The 24,570-nt window shown below is 39.8% G+C and overlaps 2 protein-coding genes across 6 annotated transcripts in view; one reads left to right on the forward strand and one right to left on the reverse strand.

Annotated features, from left to right (window-relative positions):
• Positions 1-1,224, reverse strand: part of haao (3-hydroxyanthranilate 3,4-dioxygenase) — a 20,127-nt gene extending 18,903 nt beyond the window's left edge. For 2 of the 3 annotated variants that reach the window (XM_034898834.1, XM_034898836.1), the window contains exons 1-2: positions 1,011-1,224; positions 703-781 (exon numbers count right to left, since the gene is read on the reverse strand). In XM_034898834.1, the coding sequence (XP_034754725.1) occupies positions 703-781; positions 1,011-1,099 (168 nt within the window). In that variant the 5' untranslated portion in view covers positions 1,100-1,224. The remainder of the gene's footprint in view (positions 1-702; positions 782-1,010) is intronic. The other variant, XM_034898833.1, reaches the window with a different exon arrangement.
• Positions 1,225-3,167: 1,943 nt separating this feature from the next.
• On the forward strand, positions 3,168-23,694 carry papolg (poly(A) polymerase gamma). 3 transcript variants are annotated; one of them, XM_034897722.1, is made up of 24 exons: positions 3,170-3,556; positions 4,314-4,472; positions 4,767-4,833; positions 5,660-5,741; positions 9,537-9,646; positions 10,407-10,460; positions 10,778-10,889; positions 11,462-11,551; positions 13,150-13,288; positions 13,422-13,494; positions 14,976-15,096; positions 15,266-15,350; positions 16,141-16,194; positions 16,276-16,395; positions 16,780-16,889; positions 17,447-17,568; positions 17,708-17,865; positions 18,082-18,182; positions 18,618-18,829; positions 19,430-19,513; positions 19,611-19,670; positions 19,846-19,949; positions 20,065-20,165; positions 21,298-23,694. In XM_034897722.1, the coding sequence occupies exons 1-24, from the start codon at positions 3,540-3,542 to the stop codon at positions 21,471-21,473; spliced, it is 2,511 nt and encodes an 836-aa protein (XP_034753613.1). In that variant the 5' UTR covers positions 3,170-3,539; the 3' UTR covers positions 21,474-23,694. The 3 variants fall into 3 exon arrangements, with proteins under 3 accessions (XP_034753615.1, XP_034753613.1, XP_034753614.1); XM_034897723.1 differs by lacking the exons at positions 16,141-16,194; positions 16,276-16,395; positions 16,780-16,889; ... (7 more) ...; positions 20,065-20,165; positions 21,298-23,694 and having other exon boundaries at positions 15,266-15,354; XM_034897724.1 differs by lacking the exons at positions 13,422-13,494; positions 14,976-15,096; positions 15,266-15,350; ... (10 more) ...; positions 20,065-20,165; positions 21,298-23,694 and having other exon boundaries at positions 3,168-3,556; positions 13,150-13,292.
• Positions 23,695-24,570: the final 876 nt, after the last annotated feature.

The raw sequence follows: 24,570 nt of genomic DNA on the forward strand, positions 1-24,570 counted from the left end.
GAGGAAGTCAGCGCAGACCTTGGTATCCCACTGCTCATCTCTACTTGCAATGGTGGCAATGCAGGCGCCAGGTTTCGACAAAAAAGAAAAATGACTACATCCCTGATTCCATAATTGTATTAATTGTATTATCAGACATTATTAAAGACACATCTGAGCAGAGATCTTCAAAACTGGGTCCAGGGGTTTCTAGGGGGTCGTCAGACTTAGTGGTGGGGGGCTGATGTAAAAAACATGTGTATTTTTGAAACTTTCTTATCTGATAAATTAAGATAAATTAGCCTATTTGGGAAAAAAAAAAGATTTACACTAACATTGCAACTCAATTGTATACACAATAGGGGGTCCCTACTTGGTCTCTTTTTCAGCTTAGGGGTCCCTGGCCTAAAACCTGTTGAAGCCCCCTGTTCTAGATGATAGTGCAGATTATGAACATAACTCAAAAAACTATTACTCAAGGATCACTGAGAAACAACTTGTTACATATTTCTTGTGCCTGTTACCTGATCGTGTGTGTTTGTGTGTGTGTGTGTGTGTGTGTGTGTGTGTGTGAATTTAGTGTCATATTGACTCTCAAATAGCTCCTCCTAATGATATGCAATTGCTGAGAATTATTTTCGTCCTTGCATTTTGAAATTTGCATTACATAATCTATGGTGGAAGAAAGACTTTATGCAGTATATATTAGTAAATGTCTCTCACCTCCTCCCCTTCCTCTATGTGATAATCCTTCCTGGTATTAGGACCTCCAACAAACATGACATTCAACTGGGAAAAGTGCCTTCAAGAAAGGAAAAAAGACAGGTGTGTACTCACATATCCTCAAATATTCATTGAAAATCTCTTAGTTGGGCTAGGGTGTATGCACCAAATATTTTCCATCTTGGTTTTAATCACTTTAAAACTTGTTTATTACACATTGTTATCCAAGTTGTAAAGATCACTTTGGGTTCCACCGTTATTACACACACATGTAAAAATGTGGCTGAAATGAAAGTAAAATTACTCACATGAGCTTGTTGCACACTGGTGGCAAAAAAGCATTCTTGTTCTCTGCAATCCAGTGTTCCACATTTAACACAGGAGGTATGTTGCTCATTTTACAAACCGATTGGGCTGCAGTATTATGTTTCTCTCACAGTTTGCTGGTCTGACTTGTTTAAACAAAGCGATTGAGACTGAAAGTCCAAAATGCAGAAGTGAGGATAGGCCAATGGGGGAGGAGTTCAGTTTCCTATAGAGATGAAAGGTTGCTTGTACTTGTACTTTCATAATGAGTAACACAATGTTGTCATGCAGTGACTCTGCAGACCTATTGGAACCCATTGCAACACTCGTGAAGTCAAGTTGGAAACAGTCAAATAGAAAATGGAACCTAGGGGCATAAGGCTGAAATAAGAACATTTAATATTGGGCAATATAACCAACAGAAAACTGCAACAAATTGCTCAAAATGGGGATGCATTTGAGTTTAAAAAAAACAAAAAAACTTTTACTTAGCCTACTATGAATTGTTTAATTTAAATGAATAAAGCACATCAAAGGTTGAACCACATTTCAAAGAGATGTTTGGTTATACAACAATGTTGAGTGAAGAATACACAGACCAATAACAACCAAATGACATAATTGAATTCAATCAAACGCAATCAACTTTATTTAAAATAAAATTGCCATAAAACACTGTGTCGCTGCACTTTACAATTAAAGGAATACAGAAATAACAGACAGCAACATAACAATCAAACATCATTAAAGCAGTAATAATGAACTGTACAAAACCAGCAAAATATACATAACATATCTATATTACTATATATTATTATTATTATATATTACTATATTACTCTGAGACACCACAATACTGCACTAAGTGCACCCTGCACAATTGGTTTATTTACATTTTATCATACTATTCAAGCAGTTCCATATTTTTGTATTCCCATCTTGTATATATGCAAAAAATTGTTCTTATATTTTATTCCTGTTATTAGTATTTCAAATATATTGTATGTATGTGTATTGCATCTGAGTATTTCATTTATATTTATATTCTGTGCTGTGTGACTGATTTTGCGTCTGTACCACCATTATTTCCCTTTTTTTTTATCAATAAATATCTATGTATACATATAGATATTTATATACATGACATGGGAAGACATATAATGTTAAAAAACTTAATAAAGTGACATTTTCATGCGTTGGGACCTTTAAACAACCACACGCTACAGTCATGTTTGCCAATATGATTCATAACCACTGCAGGTATTAACTGTTTGCTTTATAAGGCTGTGCTCCACACAAAAGTTCTGAGGTTTCACAAGGACTGTATGATCGAGGTTGATGATCAATATGTACTGAGTTGACTTAAAACCAGGTGTAATGATTTAAAATGCCCACTGGACAGCGCTGTCCGCCCTGCCATGGTTATATCTTTTCACTGTTGAGTCAAACATTTGGAGAAAAAAAATCAGTTTCCAGGAAAAGTTCAACACTGGAACAACTTTCATAATACCTTGTTTACAGTGCAAGTTGTACCATTTCACTTCAACACACAACACACAACAGAAAAACACTTTTGCAGGTATGCTGACCTATTCACATATACCTCTGTCTATATATATTCTTCACCATACAAAGAGATTGGCATGTGGAACTTTCCATAAGATGCTAGATCAAATTAAGCCATCTCAAATAACACCATGCCAATCTCTAGGTATGGTGAGGGTATGTGATGGTGTGTGTGTGTGTGTGTGTGTTCAAACACGTTTATTTTAATTCCAAAGGCCAAGGGAACTTTATCAGGATGCATGGTATCCTGATCCATGAAATAACTGGTCTTTAATAATGAAAATGTGCTTGCCTCTATGGTAATTTCACATAGTGTATACTTATGCCCCTTGTATTTTCAGGAAGGACATGTATGTATTTATTTATGGTACATTATTCATTCCCAAAGAAAATTGGTGGCCTTAAAAGGTTAAATTTTCCCCAAAATGTCTTTTTTTTTTACCAACTTCAGCAGGGGTGTGTAAACTTGTTCTAGCCACTGTATCTATATCTATTGTTGCAGCTAGCTAGCTGTGCTCGAGTGTGTTCCATTTGTACCATCATGCATCAGAGCAGCATCAGGCCTCGATGCTCACGTGATTTGGGGCCTGTGAGAGGCGGTGCCTTCTGGCGATGGTTTGCTCAGCGTGCTGCGCAGACGTTGTCCCGACAAATGCCGTTACATTTGTAGTTTTGAATAAATAAATAAAAAGTCCTAAACTATTAAACGCGTGTCAGGTGCTAGGCTTCAACCAAGTCCTGCGCGTTTTGTAAAGGAATTGGATATGAGTGTTCTTTCAGGATTACGCGCTGATACGTTATCTTATAAGAAGTGATTCCGGTTCAGGGGGAAGGTTTGAACTGCTCTCTGCAAAGTGACCATTGTTGTAATCAGGTCGAGGCTGTTATCATTTTCACTTGCTGACTTTCTTAGTTTTTTTTACGGGATTACAGCGGAAAAAAACGTACAAGCTTTTTAGAGTGACATGAAAGAAATGTCAAGGTAAGTCATGCATGTGGTACATTTTCCATTTATGGACTTTTATGCTCGCGTTTTAGAGAGTCCTAAAGAAAAGGCTAAAAGCTAACGTTAGCCAACTGTCACAACAACCAAACAAGGCCTGCAGCCACCGTTTGTTGGCTAGCTCGTTTGTTTGTTGTTGGGTAACTATGGTGGGAATATTCTTAACAAAATGAAATTATTGAACTCGTTTTTATTTGAGAAAATGTCAACCCTTAAATATGTCTAACAGGAAAGCGAGTCATTAGTTAAACCAATTCTTCCGTAGCTGCCAGCTAACGTTTGCTAAATTAGCCAATTTGTAAGCGCTTCCAGCCTGTTTGTAGCCTCTTGGCTAACGACCGTGCGCCGCCAGCTTTAATAGTGACCGAACGTTAACTCATTTCAAACACGTTTCTATAATTTTAACTCGGTTTTATTTATATTCGCATACAACTATGGGGTTATTAATACGCTTGTTGTTTAATACACTGCACTCGGAGCTTGAAGCGTGTTTACACATGGATTCGCGGTAAAAATAGAAAGGACGGGAACATAAACTAGCAAAGCATAACACTAGCTACAATAACTGACAGCTAAATGCCTTCACCTTGACTTGGTAACTTTAATAAAGTCATTTTTTACGACGGGGTTTGAGAAACCGTGACATGAGAAAATACCGTAATAACGTGAAGTTGTCGTGTTGTAGCTGTCATTTCATGTGTTGCTCCTTGTTCCCCTGTCTGTCCCCCCCTTGCAGCACCATGCCTGGTGGGCAGCAGCCTCAGAAACACTATGGCATCACGTCTGCCATTAGCCTTGCACCCCCACGAGAAATAGACCACCAGTACACCAACAAGCTCTGTGATGCTATGAAACCTTTTGGGGTGTTTGAAGATGAAGAGGAATTGAACCATAGGTAAAGAACATAACGTATAATTTATATAAACCATAACACAATTATGGGTCATCTTGACTGCATAACCTCCCTTGCAGCAATTACTATACTTATAAAGGGTGCACACAGACCCTTGGAACACTTATAATATTATGCACCATATATAAAACGTATATATTTGTTGATGCTCGAATGCACACGTTAACATCCACTGGATTGTGTGTTTTATTTATATGATTTTCTTTCTCACTATTTAATTAGTGGAGGGCTAGATTTTGAATAAAACACCCACTAAAAGTTGTATCTCTTTTCCAGACTTGCAGTCCTTGGAAAGTTGAATAACTTTGTTAAGGAATGGATCGCAGAGATCAGTGAACTAAAGGTGGGTTCTGTTGTGTTAAATGCCTTTTTAAAGTACAAATAGTTATTCAGTGTTTCCCACACATAGACTTATTTGTGGCAGTGCGCCACACAATCAACACCGGCTGCGACTCGTTATTTTTTTGTTTGTTTTTAACGGTATTTAAAACTCATTCGTTTAGATGCATTTCTTTTCCTTTTTCGCCTCAGTCTGTCGCCATGAAAACAGTGTTGCCAACTCGGCGACGTTGTCATTAGATTTAGCAACTTTTCAGGCCCCCTTAGCAACTTTTTTCTTTTCTTCACAAAAGCAACTAGCAACAAATCTGGCAACTCTCTGTAAAAAAAAAAAAAAAAGTCACTGTTATTGTCCTGCGAGAAGTCTAGGTATTTCTCTCCTGTGGCCGCAAAAACAGTCATCTCTTCCTGAATATGTTTTGTGAGGAGCAGCCCTTCCCCGTTTGCATAGGCAGGTACAAACCTCTTTCTAGGGACGGTGTGGGGTTTAGGAAGGAGAGACAGCGGGAGAACGTGACAGGAAAAACACGCTGCTGAGCTGGCCTGGCCCTGGGCAAGCCAGCCTTCTTTGAGAATTCTTTGATATTTTCTGTATCAAATATGGCTAAATATGTCTATTTGTTTCTGTCTACTTTGCTAACACAACCACTAAGCTTTATGCAAATGATTGCGTATTGACGTCACACAGATCCAAATCTGTGAGAATCACTGGTTATTTATGATACATTATGGAGTGACTATCAAATCAGAGACACAATAAAGCTATTGTTATACAATAAAGAGAAAACATACTAATCTGATTACACTGTATATGCTTTTCTCCTCTACAGAACCTCCCACCATCTGCTATAAGCTGTGTTGGGGGCAAGATATTTACATTTGGTTCGTACAGACTTGGAGTGCACACAAAAGGTATGTCTACTCATTACAGCTACATAATCACCATCAAGTCACAATTTTATACCTGGAAGTTGACTGACAGCATTGAACTTTAATGACCACTACTGTGTGCTTGGCTACATTGGCATTCAAAAGGAGCAAATGGAGATAGATGTATCAGAACAGTTCTGCGACACAGCACTCAACCCTGTCTGAGCAGGCATATCTTGTTGTTTTTAAAAAGCTCAGTTCACCCTGACCACACTAAAGCACAAGGCTGTTATTGTCAGATTCCTCTGCTTCAGAGAGTGCTTTCAAAAGACTAGTTTTGGGGTCTGAAAGCTGTGTGAACATTGGCTTACTGACGATTGAAACCATAAGTGTGACTGCGGATGAGTACATCCTTTTAACAACAAACACAAGGAGATCAAAAGAAGCAATTTTTTTTTCTTAAATATACGTGCATAACAGAGAAATACAGTGCTCGGTTTTCCTGTTTTTGCTATTTGTTGTGTGACTCCAATTAGTTATTACATTTACAATAATTTAAATACATTTTTAGTAAAATCCATCAAACTACATAGTGTTTTTCCACAAATCTGAGGAAGGATGTTCCAAGCTAACCGGCAAAATTGATAATTGTGCTTGATCAATTTTCAATGTTTGTTTATAACAACGTGTTGCACTTCTGGTGAAATCAAATGTGAAACTGGCACATTATGTTCTATTAAATCAGTTAAACCTATATATCCCATAACCCATGTCACAGGTGTGACCAAGTGGACTTCAGGGACGCACGAACACAGTAACAGGGGCTAAAGCTTCTGTTCACAATATATACAGAGACACGTGTAGGCCAGCACAATGAAATGAGCTGTTAGGAGTGCAATCAAAAGTCACTCTCACAGGCGACACCCCCACATTGTTTGCTGTTGTTTAGAAAGAGCATTTGAATCTTTGTATTTGGGACAGGCTGGAGATAAAGAGAGGCTGTCCAAACATTCCTGTCGCAGATCATTGTCTAAATTATGGCTGGGCAATATGGCCAAACTCTTCTTTCCCAATATAGGTCATTTCATATCTTCATAACAATTTATATCATAATATTACATGTTTTCTGGTAATTTAATAAAATGGAACACAAGACACACATACTCCTGTCTGGATTAAATAATTTCACATGAAAATTACTTTTATTTAGAACTTTAGTGCATACTGAACAAAACGTTTAAGTATCAGAACGTAAAGGTGGGGACACACCACGGAGACAGTTAGGCACCCTAGTTTTTTACAGTATGTCCCGCACAGTTGCCACTATCAACCCTATCCGCTTTATTTTGGCCGATTCAACACAAAATGTCTGTTTAGATTTAGTTTGTACTATTTGAATATTTATTTCTGCAAGTTATTTCCATAAGGGGGCAAACACAATACATAACTACTTGCATAGTTTATTTCATGGTAAACATGTCTTTTTAAAAGGTCGCCATACCTACACATTACAAAATGAGCAAATAAAGTAATGTCTCCTTCCGTAAAACTGATTTAAGATTTTTAGAATTTATAGCTTTAGCTTTTTAGATATTAATGAACGTCTGTAATATTCAAGCCATGGCCAAATGAGCAGTGATGGGTGGAACACATTACAAAAATAACGCAATTACAGTAGTGTATTCATTTTTGTTGTAATGCTGTAATATAACGCATTACTAATAACAACAGGGTGTCCCCGGGGTTTTAAAAAGTATTAAAGTGATAAATCTAAATTGTCAAGTTTAAGGCCATTAAAAGTGTTAAATGTAGTCTCAGAGGTATTATTTTTCTTAAATTAGGTATTAATTTTTTAAGACTATCAGGTGTCCTATTCTGAATGAAATTCTATCCTGCGTTTGCAATTAAATATGGGCTTTGGCATGTCTGGGCACATAATCAAAGATCTTTCGTCTACGTTTGATGCTGACGTCATATTCAGTGGTCGTTCGACATCATCTCAGAACACTGCGCGCTCAACAGAAGTTGGTGGCTTACGTTTTATTTTAGACTTGCTTCAAGCCATATCTTCAACGACTGGACAACCATCGTCGTCTTTTAATAGGCAAATGCAAGTTTTCTGATAGCTGGGTGAACAACCCAGAGTTTAAGGAATGGCTCAGGCCTGTAGTAGGGAAAACCACTTGTATGTGTGTAAAAAAACCATCAATGTCAACTGGATGGGAGCTAACGCACTTTGGTCGCATATGCAATCCACTAAACATAAAAATGGATATGTGTTTAATGATATGTTGTCTCTAAATCTATTTATTTCTGTATGTTATAAATGTCAAAATCTGTGTAAATAATAGAAAGGTTGCTGATTATGACTTGCAATTCAGTGTCGTGATGGTTTTAAAAACAATTCTGAAGGTAGTAAAAAAGGCAGGAAATTTAACTAAAGCATTGCTGTACATACCCTGAACATGTTAGTACTATTTTACCCATTACAATCTCAGTAGCATGAGTTACAACACATATTAACCCAACATTTATTGGCTTTTTTGGAAAGTAACTACATCGTAGGCTACTTCGATTCAATTGTAAGGTGCTTTTAACTGACTATTTTTATTTTCTTCTACTTATTAGGCTACTTCTAGTCCACCCCAATTCAGAGTCTAGTATAGTCGTGTATGTTTTTACTTAACTGTTTATTTTATAGCTTTAGTTACTTTGCAGATTCAGAATAATAATACAAAATAGTGTTCTTCTTCTCTCTCCCTTTGCATCGTGGTTGGTGCTAGACTGAGAACTGAGCCAAGCTAGCTTACTAGCCGGCTGGCCACTGAGTTTAGTGAAATATAATAACTTTATGTTTCCATCACATACTCTTGTCACAGCGTAGAAAAGCACATTGCAATCACCTGATGAGTTGTTCGGCTCAGTGTAACGGGAATCTTGGTGGATGGAATTAGCAAGCTACCTAGCCAGCTAACTAGCCAGCCAACCTTAGCAGGCTGCCTGTTCGCTCCACTTCCCTACTGGAGGTAGACTTCTCTGCCAAACGAATGCATGGCAGCCAAGGAGATGGACAAGCTAGCTAGCCATCTCCCAGCATCCGCTGTCCTCCCAATGGGGAGTGAGGCAAGGGACTGCTGGCTCAGCGCTGCCGCTGGCCAATTTTTGGAAACAGCTGTTTTGTTGTGTGTATATCATAGCAAAAGTTTGTATACCAATTTTTTTTTGTCTAACCTCAGTCAAGGTTCTAAGCGAGCCAAGGCGATACCAAACGGCGACCTGAAAACCTGCAGACTACTTACTGGTTGCAGAGGATTGTCATCATTGCAAGCGACAGACGCTGTCGCCCCGCGTTTAAATGGTTTAAACAGCGTTTTTCTTTTGCCTCCTCCAGCTTCTTTTAAAACTAAATTTATCTTCTGGCAAACGACGGCAAAACAAAATGTCTCCTACAGACCAAAGACAACATCACACTTCAATGAATTAATTCTTTTTTGATTTTAGTATTTTCAATGAGAACGAGGGCACAAAAATGATCATTCCCTCCAATATCGTGAATAAAAAAAATCTAATAATAAATAAATAACAACACAATTAAATATGTTGGGGGCCTTAGCATTATTAGTTTGACAGTCACTGAAAACAATGTTAAAAAGTTGCTTCACTGACTTAAGCTGCTCTACTTGTTTATTCATTGTTATCACATTAACGCTCTTCAGCCTTGAATGCAGCAACTTTGTTTAATTGAACTTACAGTATCCGATTGTTATTGAAGTCGCCAATTATTTAACCTACAGGGCAACACAGATCACACTGCTTAAAGTAACGTGTTTCTTCCAGGAGCTGATATTGATGCCTTATGTGTGGCTCCCCGCCATGTAGAGAGAAGTGACTTTTTCCAGTCTTTCTTTGAGAAATTCAAACAGCACGAAGAGATCAAAGATTTAAGGGTAAGTCTTTTGTGGCGTCTCTGGCCATTTCTCAATTTCATATCTTGAGTTCATGAAAACATCATTCAGAGGTATTTTATTGTAAAAAGAAAGAACATCAGCATTGTGCTTACATCACTGCTCCTGGATAAGAACTCTACTCTCTAGGAGAGCAGAGTTCACTGTATTGGAAATGCAGAACAAGGCATTACCTAACAATAGTAAACTTTGCTCATTTACATTTCCATGGTTGAGTTTAAGTTAAAATTTGCCAAATAGATAGAGGTTATTAAGAAGTAACTGCAAAGAGAATTACCCAAGAGCATTGCTCTGGTTAACTTCCCAAGGTGTGTGTCATAATTAAAATCAATATGCATACTGAAAAAGTTAGTAAATTCTCATCTTGTTGATCTTATTCAAAAATTGCATAGTTGTGGCGCACTTTTGTTGGTGGCTAAATGTTACTGAGATACCGTGTGTTTGGATGTTTGAAAGAGGAAAAGGATCATTTATTTAATTATTAAAAGATTTCCATAGAAGCCCACATTTCATGCAATGCTCATGTTTTCTGAATTTGAACCCACCCTCATTACATCTTCAAAGCACTACAGAAGGAGCAACCTGCTGGGATCATTACTTCACATGTCTCTTTACGAGCTCTGGGTTCTTGACCTTGATTTTTAACCAGATTTTTATTTAATTTGTAATGCTGATTCCAGTCAGCTATATGACTACGTCTTGAATGTGTTGATGAAATTGTCTCTTTTGGTGTTTTCTCAAGGCTGTCGAAGACGCCTTTGTGCCAGTGATAAAATTCAAATTTGACGGAATAGAGGTAAGTCACGTTGAGATCCAAGTGTTCCTCCCAGAAATGCTGATATAAAATAAGGTGACAGAGATAAGTATCAACATAACTGCTGCTCTGCCTAAATGTGAATCCTCTGTATATGTTTGTAGTTGGCATATGAATGATTGTATTCTGCTTTTTTTTTCCCAAAATAAACATTTCTGAATCATTTAAAAGTTCATACTCGCATTGCATTTTGTTGTGCCTAGTAATAACCTCAGGTGTATTATGTATTAGACTCTTATTTTAACTCAACATTGTGCCCCCCTGCTATACCCAGTTTCATCGGTCCTTTCTTACTACAGATTGACCTGCTGTTTGCCAGACTGGCCTTGCAGTCCATTCCAGACAACTTGGACCTGAGGGGGGACTCCATCCTGAGAAACTTGGACATTCGATGTATCCGCAGTCTCAACGGTACGCCACATGGCCTCTGTTGGCTCGTACACATAGGGTAGAGAAGTAATGATAGTGGTGCCGTTTTCCAGAGTGAGATTTAATAAATACTAGGGGTGGGGGAAGCCAAGTATCAATCTTTCATCATAAATGTGTTGGTCAGTTTGTCTTCTTGACAACATTTTGCAAGATTAAAATTAAAGTAAGGTGAACAAACGGGAAAAATTGAATCTTTTTGGTTAAAAGATGTTGACAAAGTTTCCTTTCGGGGATGTCATTTGAAATTGGGAATACATACTAAAATAAATTTGCAATATATCGCAGAATCTTGCAATATGTTTAAAATTGCAATTATATCTTATTGTGACATAAGTATCATGATGATATCTTATCGGGAGGCCTCTGGACCCTTAATGAATACAAGACTAGGAGAAGTTTATAGTGCATTACATTTGCAGCAGCTGGTTGTGGCAGGAATATAAATGTAAAACTGTACTTTGATCTGGTGACTCCTCAAACTTTCTCTTGCAGTGTACGCATTAACTGCAATACTTTTCTCAGAGTGTTTTAGGTGTCTGGTGTTTGTCTTACAGGCTGTCGAGTGACCGATGAAATTCTTTACCTGGTGCCAAACAAAGAAAACTTCAGACTGACATTGAGAGCCATCAAACTGTGGGCCAAACGTAAGTGGTTTCAAATGTGTTGGGTGCACATCAAGAAATTTACTGTATTATTTCTGATGTTATTTTGTCCTTGTGTCATATTAAGTAGTTGTCGCAGCCACTGCTCAAATTTTACACAATGAATGGCTTCTGCTCTCGTGTTTCACCACACGCGGTCTGGCCAAATACACAGGGATGAACAACACCTGTCTGCCGGCAGCATTCCCACAGCATGCACCCGCCACCACAAAGCAGTCAGCCTAGGGGGAAATGTATATCAAATACATTAATGATCTTTAGCGTATACTTGAAAAAACTCATCTTTTGGGTTGTCTTGCATTGCCACATCTCCGCAGAGCTGTAGAGTAAGGTTTGGCTACTTCACACATACATTCTGGGATAGGAGAGAAAAAACGCTCTGGGTCTGGGTTTTTAAACCAATATCGTTGTGGGTGGCTAAGCTCTGGGCGCAGCGACTGTGGCTCTGCAAAATAGTCTCGGGTAGAAACTTGTTTTTGTGGAACACTGGCACCCGCAAAAGAAAACATCCAAAACAATATTAAATGAAGTTAACTGTCACTGATACATGGTTAATAGGGGTGAGAAAAAGATGGATTCTTAAAAATTAAAATAAAAGTGCTGATTTTTAATCAAAAGTTACTGTCTCCATAGATGTACAATTAAGAAAACAGAATGCATGAAAGAGGATGGGAAAATGGACAATAACTTCGCGTTTAAGCAAGAGTGCAGAATAAAAAATGGCCAAAAGGGAAGAAAGAAAACATTTTTAATGTTGTAAATGCACATGATCTTATAAGACATACATAAAATAATTAGGCCAAACACGTACAGACTGTGGATCCACTTTATCCCATTACATCTGATCATATGTTTCATGTTCTAAGAGAAGATTCTCCACCTTTAAACATGACTGAGCCTCTGACATGGAAGATCTCTGTGAGAGGAGGTGACGCGGACAAGCATGTTTCAGACTTAGGCATGGAACGACTACAAAATAATAACCTCAGACAAAACATTTCAATCAAATATTTGTCGTAATCTAAGCTGCTGCTTTGTCTAGGAAGTTTTTAGCAAACTGAGAAACAAACGCAGATATATGTTTTTAAGTCACGCATGGTAGTGTACATAAAAAAATGAATGGATTGATAATTGGTTTAGAATTGAATTGTTGGCCTCTGAATCGGAATCCAATCGTGAGGTGCCAAGAGAGTCCCACCCCTAATGGTTAAACGTAATTTGCTTTTACCACTGTATTTTATGGCAATCCCAACCCATCGGTCACAAAAAGGCCCAGTTAAAAAGGAAAATAAATAAAAATTCTGTTAACATATTCTTTGTAAATCTTAACAATCATTCCCGCAAAGACCTAAGCAGTCCTGCCTTATTATACAATCCAAATTTTCTTCACAAATTTCCATTTTCAGCCTGGTAGCATTATTGATTCCGATTAAGAGAGCTAAAAGTGAGTAGTAGGGTGGATGCCAGGAATATCCTGGAAATGTACTTCCATTGATTCAGACTATTGTTTGGGCAACACTAGTATTTTTTTTTTTTTTTTTAAGATGACTCTGCATTATTGTACTGCCCTCTGCCTGCAGGTCGTGGGATATACTCCAACATGCTGGGGTTTCTGGGTGGAGTGTCATGGGCCATGTTGGTGGCCAGGACCTGCCAGCTCTACCCAAACGCTGTAGCTGCGACGCTGGTCCACAAGTTCTTCTTGGTGTTTTCCAAATGGTGAGCATTTCTCTTGTGCAAGTACAACGTCATGTTAGTCCTGTCCACTTGATGGCAGTATTTCAAAGCCTTTTATTCAATGACTCAAATTTCAGGATTCACATTTTACCACTTTTGTCTTTTCCATCTACAGGGAGTGGCCAAATCCTGTGCTATTGAAACAGCCCGAGGACAGTAATCTGAATTTACCTGTGTGGGATCCTCGAGTGAGTATGACAGCGTTTTATTTCCACATCTTAAAGATGTTGGTATTCCTCCATTTTGTATGTTTACAGCTGTGTAGACACAGGAAACACTATGTGGACAGTTGAATCTGCTGAATTGTGAGTTTGTTGCTGTTTGAAAGTTGGCTCAACAAGTAGAGTATAGGTGCATTTATTTTCTCTTATTCCATGTCTCCTCACTCCTCTGTCCTCATGTGACCCGGAAATTGATCGGGTCCTCTATCTTGAGTTCCAATGTTCTTAACTCTGCTCGGATGAGGCTTCCCAGAGCAGCTTGGAGCAAGGAAGACTTTCTACGTGGACGTCTTTTATCAGACAGACACACTCCTTGAGTAAAAAATGAATTAGCAATTGTAGAGCAACACAGATCTGAGTTTTGTTCAAATCCAATAAACAACAGTACTGTGTGCAGTATATATATTTTTCAAGGACCCCATTGCACTCTTCTTGTAGGCTATCCATTTGAATAGTCTTTCCTTGACCAGGGGTTTGATACATTTGTTTTGATTGTGGTTTTGCTTTTACTGTTTCTCATTACCATAAATTTACATATCCTAACCTAATTAGCCTACTAGCCTTTATTGAAAACATTCTAGCTGTTGTAATTGCTGTGTCATGCTTGTTGTGTCCCTTCAGCAATAAACACATTTTAATTATCTATTGGTGTCGTTTCCGTTCAGTCACAGTACGGCCAACAACCACCGTGCATTAGGCAGAACGTATAGTTTTGGAAATAATTTCCCAAATGTTTAGCCTACTTTAAATACTTCTGTTTACTGCGAGACATGCTCATCATAATCTAGAAAAAGGACATCATTGCATGGTAAAGCCTTTGCTGCTTGCAGAAATGACTCAAAGTTAGTGTCCAACAGCCCTGCAGAAGGCCCCATTCTCACATAGTCCCCCTTTTTAACAGACAACCTGGAAAAGGTAATTGAAAGGCAGACATCTGATGTGACACAGATATTGACTAGTCATGTCCTATGTACTGTGTACATCTGCACGCAATTTAACAACAGCTGTGTTATGCATGTGTTGTCAATCAGCTGATATTAAGGCTCAATGTGCATATGTATTTCAAATTAGGTTTTTGTCACGTTGGTAAACAATAAAATGAAATGGGTAAAATGAATATCGCTAACAGTGGAGACTGTTGGGCATATTCTGTCTAAATGTATACTCTAATGGCATTTGGTATAGCTCCATTACGGCCCACAGATCAAGCTGTGCACCCTTCATAAACTGTAATACCTTTCGTAAACTGATGTTTGAGAGGGAAGCAAGTCTATAAAATAGATTGGGATGTTCCGTGTGTGTGGGATGCGTGCCCTTGTTTTAATGATGCCTTTCAGTAAGCGGGTGTGAAGTTCCCCTTAAAATTCAGCTTGGTGGGTGTCGGCGTGTTGGTGAAGGCTCTCATTTCTGCAGCAAAACCAATCTTGGTCCATGTGCGGTGTTTTTAGGTGAACCCATCGGACCGATACCACCTGATGCCCATCATCACGCCTGCCTATCCCCAGCAGAACTCCACGTACAACGTCTCCACATCAACACGCACCATCATGAGCGAGGAGTTCAAATACGGTAATATAGGCAGCACGACTGAAACACAAAATTCACCTGCATTTCCAGTTTAAAATCTTGTTTCTTGTCTATCTTGCAGAGCATTTTAAAAAGCAACAGTGTCACTTGGAATGTTGAATTGTTGATCATCTTGTGTCTTTTTCCTTCTCACTGTGTCTGACATGGACAGGCCTCAGCGTCACAGACGAGATTCTTCAGGGAAAAGCAGAATGGTCAAAACTGTTTGAACCACCCAACTTTTTCCAAAAATACAAGTAGGTGTTTATTTTGTCAGATAAATGACTGATGGATGATACCTATGTATTATTTACTGAAGCGAGATGAATGAATAAAACATAGAGCTGCTTGTTCAGTTAAAAGTAAAGCGGGATGATGCAAGTTTTTGTTTTTTTTGACCAACTTATCGTTTTCACATTTTGGATTTGGGCAGATTTGACTCATCCTCATTGTGGTCAGTAGATCTAGGTAGACTCATTTTGTTTATGAAAGTTCTGCCCACACAAGTACCACAACTAAGTTTTCTGCTACGTTCTGTTGGTGCTGCCTCTTCACCATTGGCGCTACATTACCCGGGCTTTGGTGTGAATGGTTATAGTAATGTATAATGTTCCACTGTGTAGCACCGCTCTGCTCAAAAGGAAGAAAACACACAGAGGTTGACAACAATTAGACATATTAATAGTGTTGAGAACTTTTTTTTCATGGTTGACAGAACGACAACACAAAGGTTAAGCCTGTTGTATCTAAACAAAGGGACTCTTAAGTTTTCATTCATAATTTAAAACATGCTGCTAAATCACCCCTGTTAATGATTTATATTGCATGTACACTAGACGTTAAGCTGAATCATGCATAGAGATGTACAGAGGCTGGACACAAGATCATTATTTCCCTTACTGTACTCTTTCAGTAAATACTGATTGCAGGAGGTTTTCATTCAATTATGTGTTCCATCATAGATGCACCTGGGCAGGCTGTAGCAGATGTTGACATAATGCTGTAGTGTTTAGCTGCTAAACAACTCAGATTTTCTGTTGTCTGCAGACATTACATCGTTCTGACTGCCAGTGCCTCCACAGAAGAAAACCACTTGGAATGGTAAGCGTAAAATTGCACTGCAATACTGTGAAGATAACTTATCCGGCACCTCTGTGAATACATCCTGATGTTTTCCCTAAGGATCGGTCTGGTGGAGTCAAAGATCCGTGTTCTGGTGGGAAACCTAGAAAGGAATGAGTACATCACCCTGGCTCATGTCAACCCCCAGTCCTTCCCCGGGTCCAAAGAGAACCGCAACGAGTGAGTTCAGTTTTATCTATAATTACAAACCATTAGGGGAGAAAAATCTAGGTTAGTGAAGGCCAATCCTGCTAATCATTAAACATTGTTTTGGCCTTGAGTAATTGGAACACGTTGCCTGTTGACATGTGCGACTACTGCGAGTCAGTGAGTCATGAAGTCATTATTGGCAAGGGTTTTGTTAGTGATCGTTATGCAGGGACATGGCATTAGTTGAATGTTTCTTTTCAGAGTACTGAAAGTGTAAATGCGTTTCTATCAGATTGATTTGTTCTGCTGTTGCACGCGTGTTCCAACATTATGGTCTGAAATCGGCTTAAAAAAACAAACTAAGTAATGACTTACTGTTGTGTTCATGTTGCTTCTTGTGTGTTTCCACAACAGGAACGATTTTGTGTCCATGTGGTTCATTGGGATCATCTTCAAGAAAGTGGAGAATGCAGAGAGCGTGAACATCGACCTGACATACGACATCCAATCTTTCACAGACACTGGTAGGTCCTCTCCTATCCTTTCTGTCGGTGGTCGGGGAACAACCTAGTCAAACACATTTATACAGATACAAACAATGGCTGGAGCACAGGGCTTTTCTAGTATACAGTACACTGGAGGTATAAAACACGTCTACTGGTCGGATAAAAAGCCATTCAGTATGAATGGAGTGAATTCAGGTTCAGGGACAGTTTCTGCAGTTTTGCTTTCTTGTAAAAATGAATCAAATTAATCCACACAGTTTAACTAATCACACACGACGTACTTTTTTTTTGTCTAGATGAGAAAATACAGAATTCCTGTCTTTAAGAGACTTTTAATGTTATTAAACTGTCATAGTGCTAGTATATGACTAATTCGAGTGGAGTTTCATCATGTTAAAATCTAATGGTTTGTAGGAATATGATATGCAGAAGAAACCTGCAGGAGCTAGGCCAATAAATGGTTTCAAAATCAAAGAAATGGCCAGCAGTCAGTTGGACTAAACCAAGAAGACACGCAAACACGTTAACATTCTTGCCGGTAGTCAATTAACCTTAGTACGACATGTTCCCTGCAGTGTACAGACAAGCCAACAACATCAACATGCTGAAGGATGGGATGAAGATTGAAGCCACACATGTGAAGAAGAAACAGCTCCATCAGTACCTTCCTCCTGAACTGGTGCAGAAGAAGAAGAGGGTGAGAGATTCCTGTGCAAATTGGGACAAAGCCTTAATGATTTTCAAACACTGGATTGGGAGAGTCTCCATATGTTTCCTCTTTTTGTTTCTTGATCGTGTTTCTGTTCATTTCCCCCTTTCTTTCTTGCTTGCTGCAGAGCATAGCAGAGTTGAACCGCAGCTCTAACGGGGGGAGCTCTAAGCGGATCTCTCTGGACAGCAGTCACCTGGACAGCTCCAGAGACACAGACTCAGGGACGCCCTTTACCTCCCCAGCCAGCAAACCCTCTAAGCCTGTTTCCGACACAGAGGACAGGTATGACGCACCTCTAGACTTTTGGTGCATGTTCTTTTTTTACCTGATTCATTGTATGTGTGAATGCATTTGATTTTATTTTTCTATCACCAGCTGTTCTATTCTAATGCATGTCCAATTGTTTTTGTTGCCATATATTACGTTTTATAATGACCAGGCCCAATGCCAACATATGATGCTGAGCGAATGCTTTCTGTCTCCCTTTGTATTTTGCAGCGTCAGCCCTCCCAAGCAGATTTTTGTGGATGGCTCCCCAGCACCCAGTGCGGCAGCACCTGCTCCAGACCAGGGCATGTCCATCCCAGTCATTGGCTCAAGTGAGTCATTTTTCCAGTGACTATTACACCGATACTGTCATTTTCCTCTCTGGGGCAGGCTGTTCAATGTTTCAGTAATTGTATAAAGAGGTATATGGCAAAATTGATATTCCCATTATCTAGCCAACATATGCACAATGTAGACTTTTTCACAGATGTAAACATGGCCCCAGATTGATTTTCTTTTGCAGTGTATGTAAATGACATCAACTGACAGTGAGTTAACAAGGGGCCAGGCTGTTGTCTAGCAATTGAATTCCATTGAAAAGGTCTATACGTTGTAATAAGTACCAACCAAACTCTAAATCTAGAGAACAATATTGATACACAGACGTTATGTTGATATTGGAAATGGAGGAAACCTCATTATATGGATATCAAAGATGTGGACAAATCTTCCAGATCTAATTTCTCCTGGTCTGCCTCATTCTGTAGAGCCAGCGGTTAAAGCAAAGTCTCCTTCCCCACCAGCCAGCAGCTCCGTCCCCACGGTGCTGAGTGGGGATGTGCAGCCCAACGCCAGCAGCAGCCCCAAAGAGGAGCCCAACGGCCTGGAGGACTCTGTCAATGGAGCTCCTGGAGCTCCTGTCAAGAGACCCCACTCGCCAACACAAGAGGACCTGGCCAAGAGGCACAAAGACTCAGAGGTGACCAACGCAGGAGTTAACCATATCTATGTGCTTTGACTATATTTGGTGTTGGATTTAAAGGAACACGTTGACTTATTAACTTTAGCTTATTCTTTTTATAGTTAGATAAGTCCATACATACCCTTCTCATGTCCGTGCGTGTCATAACACTGGAGGTAACGGCTCCATCCAGCCTACTGCTCCCAAAAAGTGACAAAATAACGCTAACATTTTCCTATTTACATGTTGTGATTTTTATAGTCACAGCGTGTTCAAAGGTCACATGACACAGCCATCCAACTGTATACATACTGGGAACTATATTCTCAGAGGGCGAAGCACTGCTACTTGGGCGGAGTGATTTGCTCGTAGCACACCAGAAGCCCCGTGGTGAGGAGCAGAGAGCTACAACGGTGCTTTTCAGGTGTTGCACGAATCACTCCGCCCAAGTAGCAGTGCTTTGCCTGGCTAGCAGTCGGGGCGTCAGTTAGGATAAGCACGGAGATGAGAAGGGTATAAATGAACTTATCTAACCCTGGGTGGTGAATAAGTCCCAGCAAGTTTGCGTGTTCCTTTTAAATTGAATGGCACATTGAATCGGTGCTGTTTTGCCTACAGGTGGTGTCCAATGACGACTCTGCATTCAAAGAGCCCTATCCACCATCCTGCGACTCCCACACACAGGGAGAAGGACCCCAGATCGTGGGTGTTATTTACTCTATGCTGTCTCTATTGACTGGGTAATGGCAATGACAAAAATAAATTAACGTAGTCACGTTTTTTTCCATTTCACCATCAGACCGCCCTTCCTGAGTCAAAGGCTAAGCCCATTCCAACCCTTGATACCTCAAGAACACAGGTAACGTCTTCTTTGTTAACCATTAGCTTTATTTTCTACCTGAATGGTTAGATTTTAATTAATGTTGGATGATTAATTTCTCCACGTGGTGGACTTCTGTTAAAGCAGTTATGAAAATGAGTTTTAAAGCTTATGAACGTGTTGTGATTGCTAATGTCTCGATTTCCCACCTCAGAGACTTCCCAGCATGGAGCTGCCAGACGCCTCCTCGCCTCTCCCAGCAAGCAACAGTTGTCGCGTCGTGAAAAATTCCATCAAACTGGCCCTCAACCGCCACAAGTGAGCTTCAACGGTTTTGCCGGCACTGTCACGCCAATTAAAACTGCTGTTATCTTTTGACTTTGTAATGTTTTAACTCTGTATTTCTTGGCCTGTCTGTTTTAATTGAATATAGCCTCACACCTCCCAAGCCCCCAGTGTTTGAGGCTTCCCTCACCCCTGACGCTCCTCCTGCCACTGAAGAAAAGGGCATGTCCATTCCTGTCATTGGCTCTAGTGAGTAACTCATTGCTTTTTTCAGGCATTTATCAGTTCAGGGATTCATCAGATTTGATTTTGTCAAGGAAAACTATGACAAAGATATATATATATATTTGTTTACAACCTTTTTTATTTTAGATAACAATGCTGAAACTATAAAATAGTAAGCATTGATAAAATGACCTTTGACAAAACAGGTGACTTAGGTGCCTGATTAAAGGCAGAAAAGACAGTGGGACAGATCAGTCGGCTCCCCTCTGAACACACGGAAGCAACGTCGACTTGAGCTGACGCTCTGCGCGTGTGCAAGACATAATACATCTCAGGTGGCACTAATCTGTATTGTCTCCTAAAAAAATGAAAACCGGATGCGCCGAACGCATCCCGGGGGTCTGGCTTCTCCCGAATTTCAAAGCCGACCGTAATGGCAGCTCGTTCGGAATGCAAGCTCGTATTTTACGAAAGTAGTTCATCGAAACGTGGTTCTGAAAACATTTTAAGTGAGGCCATGTAGTTGACAGAGGTCAGTTTGAACAAAGTTTGTTAGTTTGAGAGGCGTTGGTCACTTTTTTTGATGTATATTAACACTTCGTAACACTAACTTTTTCTTCAGTTTTACAGTTATTTTTGGAATTTATGGTCAATAAACCTCATTTATAGGAAATTATACCTAATGTTTGAGTTAGAAAAGTAGAAATTAGAAATGATTTAGACTAAAATTAAAGGAATGGATGTTGATGGATAATCACAGACTGGAATATGTCAACTTTTACTCAGTACTATTTCAGAAACACTTTTTTCTTCTCAAATGCTACAAAGCTGAATAAGACACCTCAGGATTAATGAAAGTAGAGATTTGTACTTGCCAAAGAGCGTTGGGTGGAATCAATCATGTTATTTTGGGTAGTTAAAAAGAACATTGATATAGGAAAAGGGGTCAGTTTGACCCGAGGACAACATGAGGGTTAAATCAAGACATTGAACAGTATTCAAGTCAACACTTGGGGCAATCCCAAGAGCCCCAAAAACGTGCACAGCAAGGTTGGCGACAGGATTTACTAAATGAAAACCAGACTAAATCAAATGATTTGAAATGTGACCAACTTAAAAAAATATTTTCTCTTTGTCCTTCTCCTTCTCTCTCTAGAACACGTGGCATCAAAACACGCGGCGCCCCCCGTGGGCAGCTCCATCCCCACATTAGTGAGCCGAGGAGCCGACCCACTGAACGGAGCCACCGCCAAGAGAGCCCACTCCCCCACTCTGGAGGAGCAGGCCAAGAGGCTGAAAGAAACAGAAAAGGCCAGAATCCACATAGCTTGAACACATACCGATAGACTGGATTTATATATATACACACACACACAGAGAGTTGGGGCTTTACAGTTAAGTCAAACACCGAGAAGATGACTTCACACAGGGCAGGGATTGCGTTCAGGTCGGCCCATCTCTAGTGTGAAGCAGCAGGACGGACACCTCACCGCAAATCTTCAGAGATTGCAGATTTGCCCGTGGATAGGTGATGTGGTCAAACCAGACGTTGTGAGCGTCCTCTGTCACGCTCCGTCAGAGGGCATTTACAGTAACACAACAATCACGGCGACACGAGAACTAAAGCCACCGTTTCTTTTGTTTTTGTTTTGTTTTTACTCATCTTCTCCCTCACTGTTAAAAAAGAAAAAAAAATTGTACACAGTTCAGATGGGGAAATGAGCTGCTCTTCTTTTCATTTTCCCTTTTTTCTAGATAACGTGTTTTAAAAACAGCCCAGACCATTTATCGACGCTCGCTACACACTCTTCTGGTGTATGCCGGTTCTTTTTCTTTCCTCTCAAACAGAAACCTGTACAGTAAATGTTGATGTACATAACTTTTTTTGTCTTAAAAAAACCAACAAAAACAAAGATAAAGATCACTGTTAAGTCTTTTGCCCATTCTATTGTAGTTTTATCTTTAAAAAGAAAAAAAAATGTTTAAAAAAAAAAAATTTTTTGTTTTTCTCTATTGCTTGTCCGAAACGATTGTCTCCAGCCCTGGATACTTTCTTTCTTTTTTTTTTTCTTTCTTTTTTGTAAACACTGTATAGGTTTGGATACAGTTGCAGGGAGGCTTTATGAGAGTTTGCTTGGATGTGACGCAAATCCCAACCACGAAGGACTCTTGGGACCACCACAACCACCCAGAGAGGGCTTCAGGTTGGTATCGGGCTTGCAGTGTGTAGATGATAATAGACACCCAGTGACGATGCTTCTCAGGTGCCGGTAAGAGCATGACAAATATCTTTGGGACAACACAACGTCATGGGTTTTCTGCGAGTGGTGAGATGTGTCTTTCCGGTCATTGTTTAGCTCGTGGAAGAATTTAGTACAGAACATAAGAAGAACCATATCAATAATGCCGCGCTAATCCTTCTGTTCAGTGTAGCTTCAGTGTCAAAGTGCCAGCGCCCAGTCTACGTCGTGGATTAAAAGGAGGTTGAGTTTTCCCGCTTACCTTTCTCGGCGTGTTTAAGCCCTAGATGTCAGATAGGTGTGGTTGGAACCAACGGGAGCTCTGGACGGTTTAGGGAAGGGCACAGTGTTTGAATTTCCAGTTTCGTGTACGTACCTGTGATTGTCTGACACCTCAAATTAATCGGTAGTCCACCAGGAGGGCTGAACAGCTTCTTTTTTTTTTTTTCTTTCTTTTTTCTAAAAGAAGAGCCCCCCCCACCCCACCCCACCACCCACGCCAGTTCCCCGTGGTCTGTTTACTAGTAAGGCCGATGAAGCGAAATCCTGGTTGTTTATGCGTCTATGTCCATGAATGAGTTTGTGGTGCTTTGTGAAGAGAAAAAAAAAAAACAATGGTTGGAAGCTTTTTGACGAGTTGTGCTGGTTGTTGTGAATGCATGTGTACATGGTTGTGTGTGTGTGTGTGTGTGTGTTGGAGAGAGACGGAGTTCCCTTCGTTTTGGGTGGTAACACTCTGCGCCTCCTGTGGAGGTTCTTAAAAGGCATCTCCTGAGGCCACAGGTGGGGGGGACAGGGGGTCAAGAGAAAACCTTCTTCCTGCCTTAGGCCCCAACCTTCCATCTTTTATGGTCTGAAACTGAGTGACTGACTGCACAGAAGATATATGTGTACAACAAAGTATAAATTGATGCTGGCGAGGCCCCCCCTCTTCTCCAGAGCAGGTAGAGACACAGGGACACGCGCTCTTTTTCCAGCATCCGTTTCCCCAAATAAATGTACAGAGAACATTTTTTTTTCGAAAAGCATATACTTCATTATTCGGGGTTTTCTTATCACTTTATTTATATTTGCATATTTGTACCATGTGATCTTTTTTTTTAAATAGCATTCATAGCAGGTAGGTCTCTTTTGAATTAAATCTGCACCACTCTGTTTCAGACAATTCATGTTTTGCTGTTCGGAAAACATTTAACAAAACCGTTCATTTAGATGTTTGTTTCTAAAATGTATTGAAAGGGTATTTTTGTATGTGTTTATCACTTCCTTTTAAATGACTCCTTACCGAAACCCATTAAACCCCTAAAACTAAATTGGTGTCCGTGTTCATTATTACACATATTTTACATTGTAAAATTTGGTTTCATTTACCTTAAGTCTTAAGAAGGTCTATTAAGTGAAATAATAAAATACATCTCACTTATCAAACTTGGAAATGACCTTTTAAATAGCTGAACAGCCAGTAACTCCACAACTGATGTAGTTCCCAAACACTTCCCTTAGCTTGACAATGAGGTGTAGATCTAATTGAATAATAAAGGAGAATGTATTCAAGCTACTACATGGGCTTTGCTATTACTGTGTGTGTGTGTGTGTGTGTGTGTAAACATTTTTTTAGGACAAGGACCCCTTAGCTGAAACCAGAGTTGGGACCTACCGCGTGTACTGTATAAAATTGAGTTGCATATTAAACTGCTGAACAGTTTACAGGGTTTACTCCTCTGGTTGCAGGTTCGACTCTGATCTGCAGCTCTTTGCTGCATGTCATCCCCCCCCCCTCTCTCCCCTTTCAGGTCTTCATAAGTAAATGCCCCAAATATCTTAAAAATACAAATGTGAGAGGCACAGTGAATCTTTAAGGTTAACTGTTGGGCTGAGCTTGCTGGTTTTAAAAATGGTATTCTTTCTCGTAACTTTTTCCAAACTCAAGCCAGCTGTCATGTGTCTTTTTTTTCCACATTTTCAGTATTGTCAGTGTCTTTACTTGGAGTTTGACACTTTTGACACGCAGCCCTTTCGAGGCATGGACATAGACAGACCGGCAGGGTGAAAGAGAGGACTGAATCCTCTTAGTGCTCAGAGTCTTTGAAGACTCAATGGTGCTCCTAATGCTGTATGCTGTGAGTCACGCGGCTTCTCATTGGTCGGTTCAGATGAAGGGGGCGGTGACGGAGGGGAATTCCCCCTGC

Source organism: Etheostoma cragini, chromosome 17, assembly GCF_013103735.1.
Source record: "Etheostoma cragini isolate CJK2018 chromosome 17, CSU_Ecrag_1.0, whole genome shotgun sequence".
Classification (NCBI taxonomy): Eukaryota; Metazoa; Chordata; class Actinopteri; order Perciformes; family Percidae; genus Etheostoma; species Etheostoma cragini.

Coding starts and splice junctions, on each gene's coding strand:
- papolg (XM_034897722.1), top strand. Junction 11,552..13,149: donor CATCAAACTGTGGGCCAAAC/GTAAGTGGTTTC, acceptor CTCTGCCTGCAG/GTCGTGGGATATACTCCAAC. Junction 19,950..20,064: donor CTGGCCCTCAACCGCCACAA/GTGAGCTTCAAC, acceptor AATTGAATATAG/CCTCACACCTCCCAAGCCCC.